This window comes from Hippoglossus stenolepis, chromosome 23, assembly GCF_022539355.2.
Source record: "Hippoglossus stenolepis isolate QCI-W04-F060 chromosome 23, HSTE1.2, whole genome shotgun sequence".
Taxonomy (NCBI): domain Eukaryota; kingdom Metazoa; phylum Chordata; class Actinopteri; order Pleuronectiformes; family Pleuronectidae; genus Hippoglossus; species Hippoglossus stenolepis.
In genome coordinates, this window is record NC_061505.1 from 6,295,921 (window position 1) to 6,314,521 (window position 18,601).

Sequence of the window (18,601 nt, forward strand, 5' to 3'; positions counted from 1 at the left end):
CTAAAACTAATACAAATACAGTTTTCAACTATTTGAAAATATTTTTATTTCATTTTCACAAGTGGTTCTGGATGAATGAAGATATGTGAATTTTTAAATCTTTTTAACCAAATGATCCCACTGTATGTTTTTAAGTGCAGTAAAGTCGAGATCGAGTGGCCCCTGGGGCACTAGGATGAAACGCCACGCATGCGCAGAACGTGCCAACATACCGAGGTCTGTTCGTTTCACGGATGAAAAGCAGCATCAAGCTACATTAAGTGAGCCGGGAGGAGACAGAGGAATGTGCAGCTGCACCTTCAGTGTAAAAGTGTCTGTTTGTGCATCACAGATAGGAAATAAGAACAATTTTATAAAATAAAAAAAATCAAGAGAAAACACTATCCTGATTTTAATAACTATGCATACACATAAAACATATGAAGGGAAATACTCTTTAGATATATAGTCTTCAACCAAACTCTACAATTGCAAAGCTTTTTGCAGAAAGCTGACCAAGCTGCAGTCATGAAACCAGCACCCCCCCTGCCCTCAGCCTCTGACCTGAGAATACAACCATCAACACATTAAGACTTAATGTAGCACATCTGTATATGTAGGAGGTGAAACTAGTGGACAAAATAATCGATGTATGAAGTGTATACATCATAAAGCATAAACATAATAAAAGGATGGAGCTATCAGGGATGGAGAGGTCATGGAGACGGGGCCTGTCACGTTAGTTTAGAGTGTAAATCTTACATTGTAATGCAAGATAGTATATAATAATGTATGATACAGTGTAATTGCAAGAGAATGTGCTCTACAATGTTGAACATATATATGAGGAGAAGAAGGAGGAGAAAGAGGAGGAGGAGGAGGAGGAGAAGGAGGAGGAGGTGAAGGGGAAGAGGGAGGAAGAGGATGCGAAGAAGAAGGAGGAGGACGAAGAGAAGAAGAAGGAGGAGGAGAAGAAGAAGAGGAAGGAGAAAGAAAGAGGAGGACGAGGAGGAGGAGGAGAAGAAGAAGAAGAGGAAGGAGGAGGAGGAAGAGGAGGAGAAGAAGTATTGTATTAGACATTAGTCTTTTATTGTGACAGTAGTCAGAGGAAGTACAGTCAGGTCCGTGTGATGAGGAGACCGTGGTGAGGAGCAGGAGCAGGAGCAGGAGCCGGAGACAGTGCAGGTGGAGAACCAGGCCACTGACGGTTCGTACTCGGGAAGCTGCGGGGCTCACACTCTCTTCGGCCCGGCGGCGGACTGCGACGCTCGAGGGGCTGCGGACCAGGTCAACTCGAAGCGGGACCACACACACGCACCAGCGGGTTAGAGAAGAGGAGCCGAGCGGACACGAGTGGAATGAACGCGGAATCAACAAGCAAAGAAAGATAGGTCTTCAGAAAGAGGAGAGCGAGGGGGAGCGACATCACTAACGGAGCCAGCCAGACGACCCGCTAGCCCGGCTACAGGGAGGCACCAGAGGAGGAGGTGGAACCAGCGGGAGAAGAAGTCCCCCAGAGAGGAGCGCTATCAACACACACTCGGGTAAATTCTCGTCAAAACACCCGGCAGACGGGGCGTGTTTGCGCCTGAGCAGAGGAGCCATCCTGCGCACATGTGTGTCTCCGTCTCTATTATGATAAATCCCCCTTTAAACGCCCCCAGCACGCGGGCATAACAACGCGGGGAGCTAGCGCCCCACCTGCAGGGTTAGCTAACCCTCCACCTCCCCACCCGGAGGCTGGGAGGGAGAACGAGACATTATACCCGGATCCTCTTCCGGCCTGTGCGGCTCTTATAAGTTTTATTCCACCGTTATTTACATGTTTTAAAAGTTTTACAGCTTTAAACTCACGGGCCACCTGCGGTGAACTTGGCTCAACTAAGTGATATTGTTTCCGCTGGCAGCCATCACGAGTATTAGCTTAGTCATTACCGTGCGCTAGCGGGCCAGATATTTAACTCGCTTTACCGGCTGTGCCAACGGGCAGCGGCGGGTTCTAAACAACCGGGGAGCCACGGTAGTACCGCGGCGGGTAGACGGGGTTTGAACGCAGGGGTCCTGTGTGTGGAGTGGACGGTGGTGGTTGGTGAGCGGGGCCTCGGCCTCGGTGCAGCCCGTCAGTGCGCATGGATGCGGGCACACAGACGGTCAAACGTTACCGGGGCTGTGGCACGCTGTGTGCGCACTAGGCCTCAGTCGACTCCTCTATGTTCGACCACTGCGGTCCCCACTTTGTAAACACACTTTACCCCCCGGTACACGGCCCCCTAACGCCGTCACTTTCTTGTATCCGAGCTCGGTTGACAACATGGAGGCCCGGTCGGGGAAGTCACGCCCGGCTTGAAATTTGATTTATGGCTCATTAGCGCGGATTAGCGGCCCTGAGTTTAACGCTTTACCCGGGTGACCAGACACCATAACCCGGGCAGTAAACTCCTCAACTACGGGGGGTTCAAGTTGTTTTTCCTGAAGCACATTCTAAACAATAACATTATTTTGTTTTTAATTTAAATAAAGCTGCTAAACTTGTGCACTTAGTTCCATTGCACTCGTTGCAGGTCGCTGGGCTGCACCACCACCGCTGAAGTTGTTTCAGCACAAACACTGATGATCCGAGCCGCAGCTACAGAGAAATCACAGTGTTTGCATCTGGTATTTATTAAAGTTTTGTTTGTATAGTTGGATCCTTCGTACTTTTGGGCACAGGTGCCGAGTTCCTGCTGCTTTATTTAGCCTCGACTGCTCCGCGTCGTTGAATGAAAGTGTCATCTCCCCAGGTTGTAGCAGCCAACTCTCACATGTCCATATTCCTCTGCTGTTGCTCCTGACAGATATTCACCAGCTTGTTCAAACACTTTACCCCCTGTGTGTGTGTGTGTGTGTGTGTGCGTGTGTGTGTGTGTGTGTGTGTAGTAACGCAGTAGTTGCACCAATCTGACCTGAAAGTTAAAAAAAGTTATCTCAGCCCAAACCTCAGAGAGTAAGAAGATAATGATGGAAAAACAAACAGGACAGTATTTGCCTTGTGGCTGTTCGATCAATATTTATTTACGATACGTGAAGCTTCTTTGTGGATATCACACCTCAAGTTCTTTTAGCAGCGGACGTTTGTTTTGAACACCTCCAGTCGAGTCCAGTGTTTTCTTATCATTTTAATCATATATTTACAATATTTATATGTTCAAATACAGAACTCATTTCAGGCAGAAACACCTGATGACACTAAGGTACACAACTGAAGGTCCCTACCATCCGCTGGTGGTCACTAACATCCACTAACATAAACTGTTGGTGGGCATTGATTAACACGGTAGAACATACAAGGGATATCCTCCATCCATGTTCTAAAATGGGACAGTGTTTAGTTTAATAAAAGCTAGACAGTCAGATTTACCTTTAACCGCAGCGTACCCTCAGGTTCAGCCTGTATCACTGATCACAAGGCCAAAACACTTGATGCTGCTGTGGTGCACAACTGAAGTTATGTCCCTAACACCTGCTAACATCTGCTGGTAGTTGGAAACTTAAATCGTGCAGAAGATCTTCAAACGTACGAGGGATATTCAACATCTGGTCCTATATTCTAAAATCTCTCATTATAATACAGTTATCTAACTCCCATCACGCTGTGTATTGGCCCCACCACAGCAGGCATGGCAGACCCAGACCTGGACTTCCAGACCGGTGATGCGGGGGCATCCTCCACCTACCCACAGCAGTGTTCGGCCCTGCGCAAAAATGGCTTCGTTTTGCTCAAAGGCCGACCCTGCAAGATCGTTGAGATGTCCACCTCCAAGACCGGCAAGCACGGCCACGCCAAGGTCAGTGAACCTGTCCGCGTTCCCAGGGAAACAGTGATGGACATTTCTTTTGCACTTTGCTGCATGACTCATACAAACAAATATATGTAAAATACAAAATATAAAAGGTCAGAAAATAGTTGTGTCCTAAGTGGATCATCTGACCATTTACGGAGTCATTTGTGTATATTTAGTTTCAATGAATGCTTTCTTTGTTTATTCTGTTGCAGGTGCACATGGTTGGTATCGACATCTTCACTGGTAAGAAGTTTGAGGATATTTGTCCCTCCACCCACAACATGGACGTCCCCAACATCAAGAGAATGGATTACCAGGTGAGACAGCGGGGGGACAGACGAGATAGGTCGTCACTGTTTGTTACCAAGTATATAAGATTAATATTACATTAGTCTGTTCTATACTCCATCATAAAGTCAGATTGTGTCACATTACTTTTCTCAAAGCTTGGTCTGGGTACTAGAACTACAAATATACAAACTATAGATAACTTATATATATTCATTACCTATAAGCCATGTTGTGTAAATGTTCATGTGACAGAAAACTAGGACTGCCTCCTCTTTGCAAGTATAAAATCTTTATTCAGTTTTAAGAAGTATATTATTTCTCATCAGTGGGAAATTCATAATCACATCTTAAATATCACTGTAATATTCACAAATGATCTTTAATAAGCAGAAGACTTTCAGAGATGATATTAAATGGCTGCAAGGGGACAATTAGCAGTTGGTTGCTAATCTGAAAAAGCTCCAAGATTATTACAGAACCTAAAAAAGCGTTTCCATAGCGAGAGGAGCTTGTCTCTCAGATGTATCCATGAAGGAACACCATACTCAGTGAAACCTATTTAATGAGGATATTGGGCCACGTTGAATTGAAGTCCCCACAACCATACTGGTTTGGTTCAGTAGTTCCAACTCTCAGCAGTGTTGTTTTCAGATCTTGTTCCATCTCAGCATAAGTGCTCCCAGAAATGCACTGATAGTTTCCATTGAAGCCCATGTGGTCAAAAAGTGCTTGTGCATGTTCTTCATTTCTCATGATGAGAAAATGGTGCAGGATCGAAACCATACGGTCCCAGTGCTCCCACACACTTTCTGCAGTTTTTAATGGCGCTGGGGGGGACAAGAAACAATAACGTCAGTAGCCTGCGTAATGAAAATAATTAATTCTGAAATGTTTGTGCGTGACTAAGAAAACAACTTGTTTTTCCCCACTCCTGACCCCTTCCTCTGTTATGCTCCTGTCCCTCGGCTCTGCAGCTCATTGGGATCACAGAGGGCTACCTGTCTCTGCTCCAGGACAGCGGGGAGGTGAGAGAGGACCTGAAGATCCCTGACGGAGACCTGGGCAAAGAGATCGAGAGCAAGCACGAAGCCGGAGAGGAGATCCTGGTGAGTACTGTCACTTCACTCTACTCTCGTTACTGCTGTGGAACCCACACATGGCTTATTGTGTTCATGGTGGAATCTGGAAATCCAGGATTCATTTTCCTTTCAGCCTTTTAAAAACTTTAAGTCAAGGGTGACGCCATAAAAGTATTTGCAAGCTCATAATTTAAGATTGCTACAACTTATGATTACTTTGATTACTTATAAATCTGTAGAATGTTTTCCCAAAACTTAATATTAGTACAAGGCAACAACTGGAAATTTCTTTTGCCTCCAAAACCTCATAAAACCAATTTGAGAACAGTTTTTGAAACTTTTGATTGGAATTGCCTCATGGGTTGGATCTGGCCCCCAGGTCTACGGGTTGAGACCTCAGGATTAAGATGTTGAACCCAAGGTTTGACAGAGACGGCCACTAACCTCCGCACGGTGGCACTGAGACGATGAACAGGAGAAAACATGAGGAACATGTCTTCACCAAACCACACACACACATTAACACTTTGTTCTTCTTCTTCTTCTTCCAGGTCACCGTTCTAAATGCAATGGATGAAGAATCCGCCATCGGCATCAAAGCCTTGGGTAAATAAGCCACTGCAGGTAAATACAGAGCCACAGCTGTTTGGACACAACACGCAGCTGTCCTCTCCACCCCCCCTCAACTAGCACCTAACCCAAGCCTGCCTGAAGAGGAGTGTGTGTGGGCGCTGTGTAAAATTGTTTATGGGTGTGTATGGGTGTGTATGGGTGTGTATGGGTGTTACACCACAAGCCACCAGCATGTGCCATGCCAGTGCAAGTGTGTGTGTGATATCATGTAGAGTTTATTGTTCATCAGTGGAGCGGGGGGGGGGCAACTCCAGTCATTTTAAAATGATAGAGTTTTTCATGTGGATTTAAATCAAGAGCCCGAGTGATGAGGATTTCTGGGGCTGGAGCCGATACTGATAAAAGGCAGTAAGAAATATCTTATACTGATCAGTTGGCCAATACATATGCTCTAATATTATGAGAAATAAAGAAAAACATATTTTCGGAAAATAAGCAGCAAAGAGAACTCGAACCAATCTCATTATTTCTTGAGAAATATTCAAAATCCTTTGACGAACACGCACTTTACAGTCGACCAGCAACAAACATGTCCTCCTCCACAACAGAAGCAATTTCCTCCGAGTCTGTTTCTTTCTCTAGAAAAGACCTGATACTTATGATAATGTGGTGCTCACAAGGTAAAACATTAAGTATTTCTTTATTTATGAAACCTGAATCATAACCTGTTCCTCATTTTAACACAGGTCGTCTGATATTCCCCGTCTAAAATGATATGCAATCATAGATAGAATAGAATTGTTTTATATTAGCAAACATGAACACACACACTGTGAAAGCCTCGTACTGTATCGGCCGATTTTATTGACCAAGTGATAAATCAATCAGGCTCTACTAATATCAATGTTTTTCCATTTTATGTCAAAGCATAATTGTATTTTCCGTGTATATATATAAAAACATATATGTTTATTTGAACTGCACCTTATTGGAGTTTATCTGAGATTAAAAAATTGGAAATTAAATGTGATAAATGGAACGATTGTATGAAATGATGGATTTGCCTTCCCCTCCGTGTACTTTCTGTCTCATGTTAACACTATTATGAGCATGTGTATCATTGTTGCATAGCACTATCAAAATATTGAGGAAAGCTTAAGGTTCATATTGTATTTTCGAGCTGCTGTATTGTTTTGTTTTTTTCTGGTCTGTGGGTCGCACTTCATTCTACAGCCGGTTGCTTCCTGTTACTTCCTCCTAAGAAACAGCTCGTAGCGTCGCTGTAACTGTCGGGTCAAAACTGTTTCATGCACTTTCTCACTTGCAAACTGTGGGCTGTACAAGAAAGTGTCCACACAAATAAAAGACAATGTTGTACGTGCAATGTTGCCTCTGCGGAGGCTACAGTTAAAAACACTTACTGCTTCATTAAATTGTTTCTGTGGTGTTTATTTTTATATTTTTGTCCGTGTCCGTTTTCTGACTCCTCTCTCCTCTCGTTCCTCCCCTCCCCTCCTCTTTGTAACTCTGTTTCAGGGGCACAGGCGATGCACTGGACCTGGGGAAGAGGAGGGGACATTGCCTCGTCAATGCTACTCTCCCTCTTTTCTTTCTTTTTCGTCTTTTTTGGTTTTCATACTCTCTCTCTCTTTCTCCCCTGCTCTGTTCTCCGACCTTCCTACCTTTGGCTTCGATTAGAGATGAACTCGAATGAACGATTGGAAATTTGAATTGTAAAAAAAAAAAAAATTATTACCACACATCCAAGTCCAGATGTACAGATGCAAAGACGTGTTGAGGAAGGTTCTCTAACTAATAACTGAGTAGGTCTGCAAACACCCGAGTAGCTACCTTCCACCAGGGGAAAGAAAAACGTCGATAACGTCACAGCCGTTTTGTTATATACGTTTCCCTGTTTTATTAAGGGCTTCAACTCTAGACCTGCATTGAGGCTTGTTCAGTGCACGTGTGTCGTACAGGACCGGACACGTGACTCGTTATGTCTCTTCTGTACGGCGTTTTTCTTTGCAGCGATTCATCTGAAAAAGTCCGTCCTGCTGTTGATTTCATCACCTGAAACTTGTCTATTAAACAAAAGGTTACCAACATGGCACACCCAGGTTGTTCTTTTTGTCTCGAGAGAAAAAAAACCTGCTCCCACAACAAACTAATTATAAAACCTCAACCTAACTTGATTCACTTCTTTAAAAGACAGATCCTCAGAGGGGGCCGTTACACAGCTGCTTGGAGAAAAAAAACGACTATTTGGCGTACTCTCACATTTTTTAGCGATGAGTCAGGAGGCAGACAAGTTGTGGCGGTTTGGTTTCCTTGACTTGGGTTCATACCAGCAAGTCGGCAGAATGTCTCCATGACCACGCACAAATAAAGATGACACAAACTGACGTGGCGTTTTCTCATCGTTTTTTTATTCAGCAACACAAAAGCTTTAAAACGGAACCGACTTGATTTGTGCAGCAGAGGAAAAACACAGGAAATCCTCCATTGGTGTGAATAACAAGGTCGCCTTGAGTTAACTTTAGGTCTGATGCGATGAACCGGAAAATCTGCAACGTGTTCGAACCACCAATGCCGCTGAAAGCTTTTGCTCTATTCTGCTTTTTGTGACTTTGCGGAGACGCTCAGCTCCGCACTGAGAGATGTTAGTTCACAGAGAATAAGCGCTGGTTCATGCAGATATTAACATTTCAGTGCACAGAAGCACCTCCAGAGTAGCGTTAAAATAACAGGGCTATTTTACAAATTAACATCGTTTAAAGTTATGTAAAAAAAATCAAAGCACATGTCAAGACACAACTTAAAACCAGTTTCTATACATGAAATAAAACACATATCTTATGGTGTGATCCAACTTAATGAGTTCTGTTGAAGAGTCATGACTCGTCCAAAAAGTTTCTCCACAATCCAGAGTGAAGCTGTGAAACCGCAGCGACAGTGCTGTTGCACGTGGCTGTAAGTTCACTTGCCGTGGTGGTAGAACCTCTGCCCGCTCTGGCTGTGGGGGAGGAAGCCGTGGCGAGGAGCGCTCTGGGGGGAGCTCTGGAACTGGGCCTGGAGATGGAAGTATATACGGTGAGGTTTTTCAGTAAATGTGGTGCACATCATGACTAGAAACACAAGGTGGCGGTAGAGAAAAGTGAATAAGTAAAGGTTGGAAGGGTCGGGGACTTGGAAATTAGAACTAACAAATGATTTCCTGGTAATAAATTGAACCAGATTTTCTGTATAAGCAAAATCAATGCCACGGATTAAACAAGCCAAAAATAACTCATTTACTACGTATATTTTTTTCCGATCAGATCTGACTGGATGCAATTTGAAAAGTCAAAGAGCTGTGTGTGTGGGTTTTGGGGGTTCACCTTTGCCGTGGGAATCTGCACCGTCATTGACGGTGTGGGCAGCAACCCTGGTGCAGAAGGATGCATGGTTGGTGGATGCATCGGCCTTAAAGTGCCCTGTGACGCCAAAATATAAATTTGTAATCAGATGAAGTGCAAAGCAAGACTCTGAGGAATATATCTGATTTAGTGTAGCTGCTTCCATAACATGTTTGGATAGACTAGATTCCAGGATGCAAATAGCTATTTTCCATCAGATTACACTTTATTTTGTGTCTAGAATCCAACTGATCAAATCTAAATGAAGCTTGGGTGAAGTTTGAAATGGTCTTACAGCGTCGGTGAAGCCGGACTGTTGGTTGGCATGTTCCAGCTGCTTCTGAAGAGGGATCCCTGCTCCGGGGATGTATCCTGCAGGAGATACACAAGTTACCATCTATTGTACATTTTAACAATAATGTGCAGCATCTGCATTTAGGTTATTTCAATGTATTGAGGTGATATTATTTGTCAACATTCTTTAATGACTCAGCTCAGAGAGCACGAGGAACTGACCAGGCTGGGAGGTGAAGTGACTGTGGACGGGGTAACCAGTCTGCTGGTGGGGGAGATACTGCATGGCCTGAAACGCAGACGCACCTGAGAGAGAACGAAAGCAACAACATCGCACATTAATGTGACATCTGAGTATAACACAACAAGCATTAAGAACACTGGACTCAGGAATTCATGAATAATCACTGAAGTTCAGTTATTAAGTAAGTATAAATGTAGCAGTGCAGGTTTTCTTCTGTTAAAAATGATGTGTGATCCCTGCCACTTAAACACACACACGTCACGTACCTCTGATCTGAGAGCTGCTGGCAAAACTGACAGATGGTCCAGGGGCGTAGGTGGATGGATGCTGGGCCTGAGCCACTCCGTAGGGCTCATGGACCCCCTGGCTCCCACTGAACTGCCCGTGCTCTGCTGAGGACGAGCTGAAGCCCGGCGTCTGGTAGTGACGTGTCTAAAAGAGGGGGAGGAGGAAGTGAGAATTACTGGTTTCAGTCTTTACTTAAAGGTTTCAGGGTAAAAAGGTTTGAGTCTATAGAAATCACTCAACACTTTGCTGAGAATACCACGTGTAAATAAATGTATGGGCAGTTTAGGTCAATTTAAAAGGTGAAAGTGTTTGTGAAGAGATCAGTGAACACTTACTGGAATCACAGCAGCGGGGAACAGCTGTTTGCTTCGTTCTCCGAGCAGAGCACCAGGTCGACTGTGGCTGACGGAACCGCCTGAGAGGGGAAATGGAGAGAAAGGGATCAGCTGACGGACAATATCAATGTTCCACATAAGCCCAGACGAGGTCAGAATATAAATAAAAGCTGGACAACCTCTCACCTTGAATGCTGAGGAGGTGCTGCCCTGAATGCATGGGCAGACTGGTTTGGTAGCTGGCTGATGTCAGTGTTGTGATATCACTAGAGGAGACAGGGGGCACAGAAATGAAACTCAATACAAAGAATACTTCCTTCAAACCCTTAAAATAAGTTTAAAAAAAGGGATTTTTAATAATAGAAAAAAACCCTACCTCTGCTCCTTCCTGCGTCTCTTTTCCTCTTCATGGAGAACTTTCTTGAGCTGTAGAAAAAGCTGATGTTTCTCTTCTTGCAGGCCCTGAAGTTTCTCACCCATCTTCATCACCTGAAAGTTAATTTACCAGATGTTATTTGTCTGAACACAGGCCAAGGAGGCTAAGCCATCTCCTGCTACAGAAACCTCCAACTTCCACATCTACATGAATGTTTGCGTTTATTTCATCACTTGTCCTACCTGTTCTTTGGTTTCCTCCAGTGACATCCTCTCCTCTATTTCCTTTGTCCTCTTCCTTTCTTCCTCCTCCTTCATCTTCTGCTCCATCATTTTGTCCACCTCTTCCTCCTCTGAAAGGTTGTGTGAGGGCAAGTGGAGGATATTGGAGTGTTTTGTACGGTTGGGAGGTGAAAACACTGTCATTTTATTCCACATTGTATGTAGTAAAATGAAGAACCAGGAAAAAAGAGGACAGTTCACCCAAAAATGAAAATTCACTCATTATATACTCACCACTACGCCGATGGAGGGGTGGGTGAAGTGTTTGAGTTCCACAAAACACTTCTGGGGTTTTAGGGGTTAAACAGCGTTGCAGCCAAATCCAACACAATTTAAAGTAAATGGCGACAGATTCTTCAAACGGGGAAAAAACTAAAACGTAAAATGCCTCCATACTGCTCCTGTGGTGTCATCCAAGTGTCTGTAAGCCCAGACATAACGGTGTCATTCACACCATGTTTTTAGCCTCAATGTCCTCTGTTATCTTTCTCCGGAGAGATTTAGGCTTAAAACTTGGTGAAAATGTACTTGTTTACAGTTTTACTGTTGTTTTTATTTTTCAGTTACTATAAATTGGATTTGGCTGCAACACTGTTTAACCCCTGAGACTCCAGAAGTGTCTTGTGGATTCAAACACTTCACCCACCACCTCCATCCGCATAGTGCCGAGTAGATAATGAGTGGATTTTCATTTTTGGGTGAACTGTCCATTTAATTTGTACAAACATTAAAGACTTGAGATGTGTACACTTATACAACCCGTGTTGCACACACACACAGACACACACACACACACACCTTGTCTCTTGCGCTCCCTCTCTCTCATGATGTGCTTGTGGAGGGCTCTGGCCATCGCGTTGGACAGCTTGGGTCTCTCCAGCAGGGCGGGCATGGTGACAGGCAGTGGGGGGGCCAGCTGGTGGGGGGGTTCACACATTTCAGTTTGAAACAGCGTTAAAATCTTCAGAGGACACATGTAAATAACACTTAACACGATCATTAGTACAACCACCAGCAGGAACCACGCAGATTGATCGTGTTCCAGGCCTGGCTGCTATTACGCTATCGGCTAATTTAGCATCGTTAGCTTCGGATGCTAGCACCTCTATATAAGTATATCTCAGCACAGTTCGCTACCGAACATGATGTCACTGTTTATACAAAGATAATTTTACCAAATAAACCCGCGGTGATAAAATCATTTTAAACATCCCTGAGGGCAGATACTCCGTCCGTGGTGTTAGCTAGCTGCTAGCGCGCTTCCTGACATCTATTGTAACGTTACTGTCGCGTTGGAACGTGAACAAATACCTGAATATTCTTACTTTTGTCGCTTAGTGGCTCGTTTGTAAAGAACTACGCCGTCTGGCGGGTTTTACCCTGAAGCCTCTTCACTGAATCGGGTGCAGTTTGATATAAAAGAGAATAAAAACATAAACAGAGTCAGCGGCCCCCCGACCGGATGGTAAGGTCTGTGCTTCCGGCGCGATGGGCGAGTTTTCCTCCGAGGTGCAGTCTGGGAATTGTAGTTTCCACGGTGTTTGGACCGTGACGTCCAACTCCCTTACAACAATGACAAACATACTAACAATTCTCCTCCTACTACTTAGAATAATAATAATTATCATAATAATAATGAGCTGGGTTGTGTTTGTGTCTAAATAAGATAATTCAAACTTCCAATTCCCCTTTCTTTTTAAGATGTTATAATAATAAGCAAGATTTGTTGTAGAAATCCCTTCGATAACACAAGAAACAAATTCCCTTTAAATCTACCACCACATTCATTTCATCTTCTCATATCCTCAGTATTTTCCAAAAAGCCTCCTTTCTATATCTTAATTATATGTATTGTGTAAATATCATCTTAATACTTTATCTAAATAAATCTCAATTTATTTTATATTTGTTTTAAAAAATAATATCAGACATTAAATGAAAAGGTACTGACCTATTACCAACTTTTAGTATTGCTATTGTTTAATCTTTAATCCCATTCTGTAAATTGTCTATGCAATGCTTGAAATAAGTTCACAGACCTTATGTTCAGAAGATGGCCTTGCGCAGTTCAGTAAATTTTTAGGGCAACAAAAATAAAATGGACTTCCCACTGACGTCTTAAAAAGTCGAGAGTATCTTTGGTACTTCTGCTGCCTCTCGCAGTGGGAAACCAAATAGATATTTGTGGTGCTACAACAAGTATTACTGTACATACGATATTCAATAAATACAAGAAACACGGATAGCTTTTCATCGCATTTTATCATGTACGATCATGAGTGAAGAGAAAGAGCCAGTAATGCAGCTGTATACAGAGTTCAAATCTTTTTCTTTTTTTTTTTTTAAAAAGGAGACAAACTTAAAAAAAAGAGAAAATTGCACTCAGCTTAACAATACCTTTAGAAATTAAGCCATCTAAAAATAACAATAATAACATTAATCATAATAGCAGTCAAAAGAATAGTCTTACCACTGAAAGCAGAGGATGGTTTTCTTTTTAGTCTGAATTCTATTAAACTCCTGGCTCGGGTCAGATGCAGGGCAGCGCTGAACTGACGGTCACACACTTCAGTGACTGGTGAGGGGTTTTTTCCTTTTTAAATCAACTTAGCCACGAAAGGATTTTTATCTACCAGAGGAACTGCTGTTATTCTTTACTCTGGCCGAGACAATACTATCTGCCTTCGCTAAACTCAAAAAGACATGATATCCTCCTGCAGACCACCGTAAACGACTATCTCCATATTCAGTGAGAGCTGATTTGAACTCACAATCTACGACTTTCTTCCCCAACCCTGGAGTAACTATAATTATGGCCCATTCCTAATAGTATTTCTTAAATCTCTCTCTTGTTTGTCACTTAAATACAATCTACAAAAATAACTGGCCATGAGACCACCTGACCCGGGTTGTTGCAGAAAAGAAAGTGGAGGCAAATACAATTCAGACTGCAGAATAATAAAGACAGAAATGGGTGGGAGAAGGGTAATGCATGGGTGTTGAAAGTGCATTTGACATATTTACTCTAGGAACTCTAAGGCTGCTGAGTTGGATTTTAATATTCAAATGAATGAACGGTGGAGGTCTCAGAAAGGTGGGTAGTGGTTGGAGGGGGTGGGGGTGGTAGTGGGATCAGATTTCCCTTTGGCTGTTCCCGTACACACTCTCATCACTGTAGGCAATGTAGAGGAAAAAGTCCTCCTCATGGTGCTCCTGAGAGAGGGAGGGAGGGGAAATAGATGTTAGTATGAGATCAAACACGTAGAGGAAGGCTGGCTTTGATGTAATGAAGAAAAAATATTGCAACATGCTAATAAGGACGTCGTCAAGGAGCAGGTCAGTGAGGGAGAAAGTGAGTTCAGCTCTTGCCTGGTACAACAGTCCCATGGTAGCTGAGGTGGGTGGAATGACGTTGTTTACAAAGAAGAAGAGAGCATCCTCAGCTCGCAAGTGGATTCTTTTCCGGATGAGGAAGTAAAACTGTCCCACTGATAAAAGAGAGATTACAATTTTAAATATGACTAAAACAAACTTGTTTCTTTTGAATATTGTTGGCACGTGATACTTTCGTGGTCTTTACCTGTCAGGTCGGAGGGGACAAGGTATTTCTTCTTGTCCAGATCTCCTATTCTGGCTTTTGGGGCTTTCTCCACGATTACCTAAAAATAAAAAAAAAATTGAATAAATAAATACAAACCATTGCACAACATGCCCTCAGCAGATGAATCCAGTGCATGTTCCACTGAACAAAAGGCTGTTTATCAAGCCACAAGAACTTAAATTGTATGTTTCGCCTTTTGCAGAAAGGGGATCTGAGAAATCTGAGGAACTGTCCCCATTTACAGATCAAACAATAGAGAACACTGCAATATGCAAACATTTAAATGTTTCTTCTCTTTAGTCTAAAAGCAGCACTTAACTACCTGCCAGCACATCAAGCGGAAACATGTCATTGTGTAAAACGGCTTGAGCTCACCTCTCTCATTTAAAACCAGTACACTCAGCACAGATCCAGTTACTATGGATCTTCTAAATGGAACGATATACAGACTTCCCTTAGAACTACAGTCTTGTGTTCCCCTTGGAGATTTTAAATATTTACTATGTTGTGTTTTAACTTATTTATTCTTATTGTGTTGTGTTGTTGTTGCTTGTGTTTAATTTATTTGAGGCCAATTGTGAATGTTTCTTGTTCTCGGGCCTCTCTTGGACGATAGATCTCAAAGTGACTGCCTGATTAAATAGAGATTACAAACAAATAATGGATTAATTGTTTTTTTAAGCACGAACGGCCTGTTTAATATTACGTTTCTTTGCTTATTTACCCTTTTGTGATAATAAAACTATATATTGGGGATTTAAACTGTTGAATTAATTAATTATTAACCAGCTGGAGGAATCCATACATTAACTTTAAGAGAAATTCTGTCTCATACCAGCTGTAAAAAATAAAGGAAGTGAGAGGAGATTGTTTTGGGTGGAGGTGGATTAGTAAAAGCAGGTTTAATCTTGGACAGCTTTGACCCAGACGGTCTCGTCGGGTCGGGTTTGAGCCGCCGAGGCCAAAAGGTTGTGATCCGTATGATCCATCGACACGAGGCCGGGCGACGTAAACAAGTGTCCGGCTTGTTGACAGCGACTATTTTAAGGTGCACTGCAGTTATCGTGTCAACATCCAGGCTGGAGCTACACCCAGCCGCCCCGATCCGAATCAGCCTCAACCCAATGCGGACATCACTGAATCCACTTATTAGAACTGTGTGCACGACCCGAGGCGTCTTATAACGCTTCATAATGAAGGATTCCTCTCCGTGATTTCACAATATGAGGCTAAAGGCGAGAAAAACACGGAAGGATCGCACGGGGCTCCCGCTAGCTAGGCCCGGATTGCCGTAGGTTGACCTGTGACGCTTGATAACATGACAGCGCCCGAAGATTAAAAAAAACGTGACGCTACAAGCTAATCGTGAAATTAAAGTTACACCGAAGTGACAACGTTTAGTGTCGTGACTATTATCGAGAGGAAGTGGAGCCTCGAGCTCGAGCTAGCCGCCAGGTGGCTAACAACACGGCACCGAGAGCAGCGGGGCTAACGCTAGCCACTTACTGGCACCCTGTCCGGGTACTTCTTCCTGATCTTCTCGCCCTCGGACCGTCTCTTTTCGAACGGGTGCTCTTCCTTGTACTGGAACTTCATGGCGGAGAGATGACGGACGACGGGTCGGTCACTCCGGGGCTGCTTCTGTGCGGTTACGGGCCCGTTCGCTGAACGGAAGGCTCTCGATGCGCTGACACACACTCACTCTCGCGTCAATAACAAACGATGCTAACTGGCTTTAGCTACGACACAGCTGTTTTGCTAGTGCGACCGCGGCGGAGGGATACAATAACAACGACGGTGACGTAGGAGGGAGGGTAGTTTGCAGGGGTGTGTTTCCAATAGAGCAAAACCCCACAGTAAATCTGCTTATAGATTTAGAATCAGCGTTAATTCACTTATACGTAAATAATAAATTAAAACTCGTGTTGCGTTGTTTCATGGGAGGCTACTCTATTTCTGATCGACCCGCCGCGCATTGAGACGCTAGGCAGGGGTAGTGAGGAGGCATCTGCCCTTGTCATATGACCGAGGCCCAGCAGTTTGCAGCCTGCAGAGAGGAAACCCCCCCAAAACATGTGATGTTCCACTGGAAGTCCAGCTTCTCCAACTGGAATCTGACTGGGAATCAGTCAGCAACACGGTGGGACCGTTACAGCCCCTGTTTATTTATAAATCATCCTAAACACAGGGAGTGATCGTCACTTATTTGTCTGTATAATTCACAGGAGTCATTTCCAGCTCCTTCACTGCTCCGTATTTAACAGACATCTCTGAGGAAGTGAGAATAAAAGAGGGTTAATTTAAAGTAGAGTGTGATTCCATATACTTTATTCTGGTGGGGGCCCATGTAGGAAGAAATGAGCTGATGTAAAATACACATAAGCGTGGAGCTCCAGAATTTGCCTTTTTGCTTGTGAAACATTAAATCAAAGCAGTTTAGATCCCAAAAATTATAATGTACATTTTTAAAGCAGTTTTTAATGAAGGTCAATTCTGTAATTTAATAAGAATGGTCACTTACTGAAGAGTTGTTTATTTTTAACTTTAAAGTTCATGCTTTTGTTTGGAGATTAGAATAGGGCTGGGCAATATGGTCAAAAGTTATATCAAGATAAAGTGTTTCATACCAGTTGATATAGATAATTATCACAAGAAATAACACAGTCGTTATTATTTAAAGTTTTAAAGAGCGGTTTTTGCTCCTGAGTGAAGGGTTGTGGTTTTAAATTCTTCTTTATGGGAAGAGAACGGCGAACACTCAGTAGAGCACGTACCTGCAGCAAGGCCCAAAAGTCCCCTTAAATTCAGTCATGCTGCTCCAAATTAAACTTACTCATAGGTATCACTTCCCTTAATATTCCTTTTTTTTTTTATTAAGATCCAAGAAGTATTCCCTAAGGAAATTAAGGAAAATGTATGTAAATAAAGAAATGACAAAATAACTCCCTTGGTAAAGGTAACAAATTTTATGAAAGGTGGGTCCATTTTCTTGAAGGCTCCTGATTTCTTTGTATTCCTACAGCAACTTGTAATACTGCTTCTAAAATAAATAGAATATAGTTTTAGGAAGAACCAGTAATAACTGACCAAATCCGTTACTTAAATTCAACTTTCTCCAGGTTTTCTTCCATGTCCCCTTATCCTGAATCCACTTCCAGTAAAGTTGCTCAACTCCATGTTGCACAAGCAGCTCTGACTCACTCTGCTGCTCATGTGACATCTCTGCCTGAACCCTCCCGAGTTCGCCACAAAGATTGAGTCTGATCACATGAATCTTGGTGTTCAAATACAGACTGCTCTTATCTCCTTCATGTCAGAGACTTTAGGTCGTAGGTTGTACTCTGCTTTAGTGCAGGATGTAAAGTGCTGAGTCACTCCTGGACAGGATACTGTATAAAACAGGCACTGAGAGCAGCTTCAGGTTCACATGCAATTCACAATGCAGCCTGAGTGAATGGCAGATATTCATTTTTGATGGAATAAAAAATACAATCGTTTCCCTTGCTGCATCTGAGGAGACCTGAGCCCGTCTTCCTCTGTGATTTCTTCTAACAAAGTAACATTGACCTCATCCGCCCCAAATCTTTTATTGTGATCCTAAGCTGCAAACTCTCCTTCATGGCGTACCACAGCGGTTACGGCTCAATCCAGCCTCATCATAATCTAGGTAGTTCCTGTTTCAAATCATAAGAATCTCCATTTCTTTTCTAGAGCATCCCCAACATTCTCCAGTGATGCATGTCCCTCCTCTCCCAGCCAGACTAGCTGCTCAAAATCTAAATTCAAGCAGTGTCTTTAACTGACAACCTGCCCGACTCTTTCCACGACTGAGAAAAGACTCGGTCTCATTCCTACAGCAGCCAGGAGGATGTTCTTTCTTATATTGTTACTCCGAGAGTCTTGATTAATTATGTACGACTTGTTGTCATGAGGTCAGGAGGAGGTAGAGGTGTTTTTATACCAGCATGATCTTAACCCACCATAGTAATTAGCTAAATGTACAGTAGAATAATTCATAGTAATGAGAAGATAAACAATCAC

At 43.1% G+C, this 18,601-nt stretch overlaps 3 protein-coding genes across 10 annotated transcripts; 1 reads left to right on the forward strand and 2 right to left on the reverse strand.

Moving 5' to 3' along the window:
• The first annotated feature begins 1,041 nt into the window (after window positions 1–1,041).
• LOC118102345 (eukaryotic translation initiation factor 5A-1) lies at window positions 1,042–7,856 on the forward strand. 4 transcript variants are annotated; one of them, XM_035148461.1, is made up of 7 exons: window positions 1,731–1,764; window positions 2,541–2,634; window positions 3,631–3,803; window positions 4,013–4,117; window positions 5,066–5,197; window positions 5,722–5,794; window positions 7,280–7,856. In XM_035148461.1, the coding sequence occupies exons 3-6, from the start codon at window positions 3,636–3,638 to the stop codon at window positions 5,782–5,784; spliced, it is 468 nt and encodes a 155-aa protein (XP_035004352.1). In that variant the 5' UTR covers window positions 1,731–1,764; window positions 2,541–2,634; window positions 3,631–3,635; the 3' UTR covers window positions 5,785–5,794; window positions 7,280–7,856. The 4 variants fall into 4 exon arrangements, with proteins under 4 accessions (XP_035004354.1, XP_035004351.1, XP_035004353.1 ...); XM_035148463.2 differs by lacking the exons at window positions 1,731–1,764; window positions 2,541–2,634 and adding an exon at window positions 1,042–1,523 and having other exon boundaries at window positions 7,288–7,856; XM_035148460.2 differs by lacking the exons at window positions 1,731–1,764; window positions 2,541–2,634 and adding an exon at window positions 1,047–1,523.
• Window positions 7,857–8,150: 294 nt separating this feature from the next.
• gps2 (G protein pathway suppressor 2) lies at window positions 8,151–12,481 on the reverse strand. Of its 5 annotated transcripts, none has more exons than XM_035148428.2 (11): window positions 12,271–12,481; window positions 11,758–11,875; window positions 10,921–11,096; window positions 10,679–10,791; window positions 10,489–10,568; window positions 10,303–10,382; window positions 9,946–10,111; window positions 9,658–9,741; window positions 9,437–9,513; window positions 9,124–9,219; window positions 8,151–8,815 (listed from the first exon to the last, which is right to left on the reverse strand). In XM_035148428.2, the coding sequence occupies exons 2-11, from the start codon at window positions 11,849–11,851 to the stop codon at window positions 8,723–8,725; spliced, it is 1,059 nt and encodes a 352-aa protein (XP_035004319.1). In that variant the 5' UTR covers window positions 11,852–11,875; window positions 12,271–12,481; the 3' UTR covers window positions 8,151–8,722. The 5 variants fall into 5 exon arrangements, with proteins under 5 accessions (XP_035004319.1, XP_035004321.1, XP_035004320.1 ...); XM_035148430.2 differs by having other exon boundaries at window positions 10,921–11,030; window positions 12,271–12,480; XM_035148429.2 differs by having other exon boundaries at window positions 10,921–11,030; window positions 12,285–12,475.
• Window positions 12,482–13,202: 721 nt separating this feature from the next.
• gabarapa (GABA(A) receptor-associated protein a) lies at window positions 13,203–16,321 on the reverse strand. The gene is made up of 4 exons (XM_035148468.2): window positions 16,067–16,321; window positions 14,540–14,618; window positions 14,329–14,447; window positions 13,203–14,172 (listed from the first exon to the last, which is right to left on the reverse strand). The coding sequence occupies exons 1-4, from the start codon at window positions 16,154–16,156 to the stop codon at window positions 14,092–14,094; spliced, it is 369 nt and encodes a 122-aa protein (XP_035004359.1). The 5' UTR covers window positions 16,157–16,321; the 3' UTR covers window positions 13,203–14,091.
• Between the last annotated feature and the right edge of the window lie 2,280 nt (window positions 16,322–18,601).

Bases quoted from the DNA above. Each gene is read 5' to 3' on its own strand.
- LOC118102345 (XM_035148463.2), top strand. From the start codon at position 3,636: ATGGCAGACCCAGACCTGGACTTCCAGACCGGTGATGCGGGGGCATCC. The intron at 4,118-5,065 runs GTGAGACAGCGG...TCGGCTCTGCAG, and splicing joins TCAAGAGAATGGATTACCAG to CTCATTGGGATCACAGAGGG. The intron at 5,198-5,721 runs GTGAGTACTGTC...TTCTTCTTCCAG, and splicing joins AAGCCGGAGAGGAGATCCTG to GTCACCGTTCTAAATGCAAT.
- gabarapa (XM_035148468.2), bottom strand. From the start codon at position 16,156: ATGAAGTTCCAGTACAAGGAAGAGCACCCGTTCGAAAAGAGACGGTCC. The intron at 14,448-14,539 runs GTAAAGACCACG...CTCTTTTATCAG, and splicing joins TGTCCCCTCCGACCTGACAG to TGGGACAGTTTTACTTCCTC. The intron at 14,173-14,328 runs GCAAGAGCTGAA...TCCCTCTCTCAG, and splicing joins CCATGGGACTGTTGTACCAG to GAGCACCATGAGGAGGACTT.
- gps2 (XM_035148428.2), bottom strand. From the start codon at position 11,851: ATGCCCGCCCTGCTGGAGAGACCCAAGCTGTCCAACGCGATGGCCAGA. The intron at 11,097-11,757 runs GTGTGTGTGTGT...ATAAAATGACAG, and splicing joins GAGGGAGCGCAAGAGACAAG to TGTTTTCACCTCCCAACCGT. The intron at 10,569-10,678 runs GTAGGGTTTTTT...TGTCTCCTCTAG, and splicing joins AGACGCAGGAAGGAGCAGAG to TGATATCACAACACTGACAT.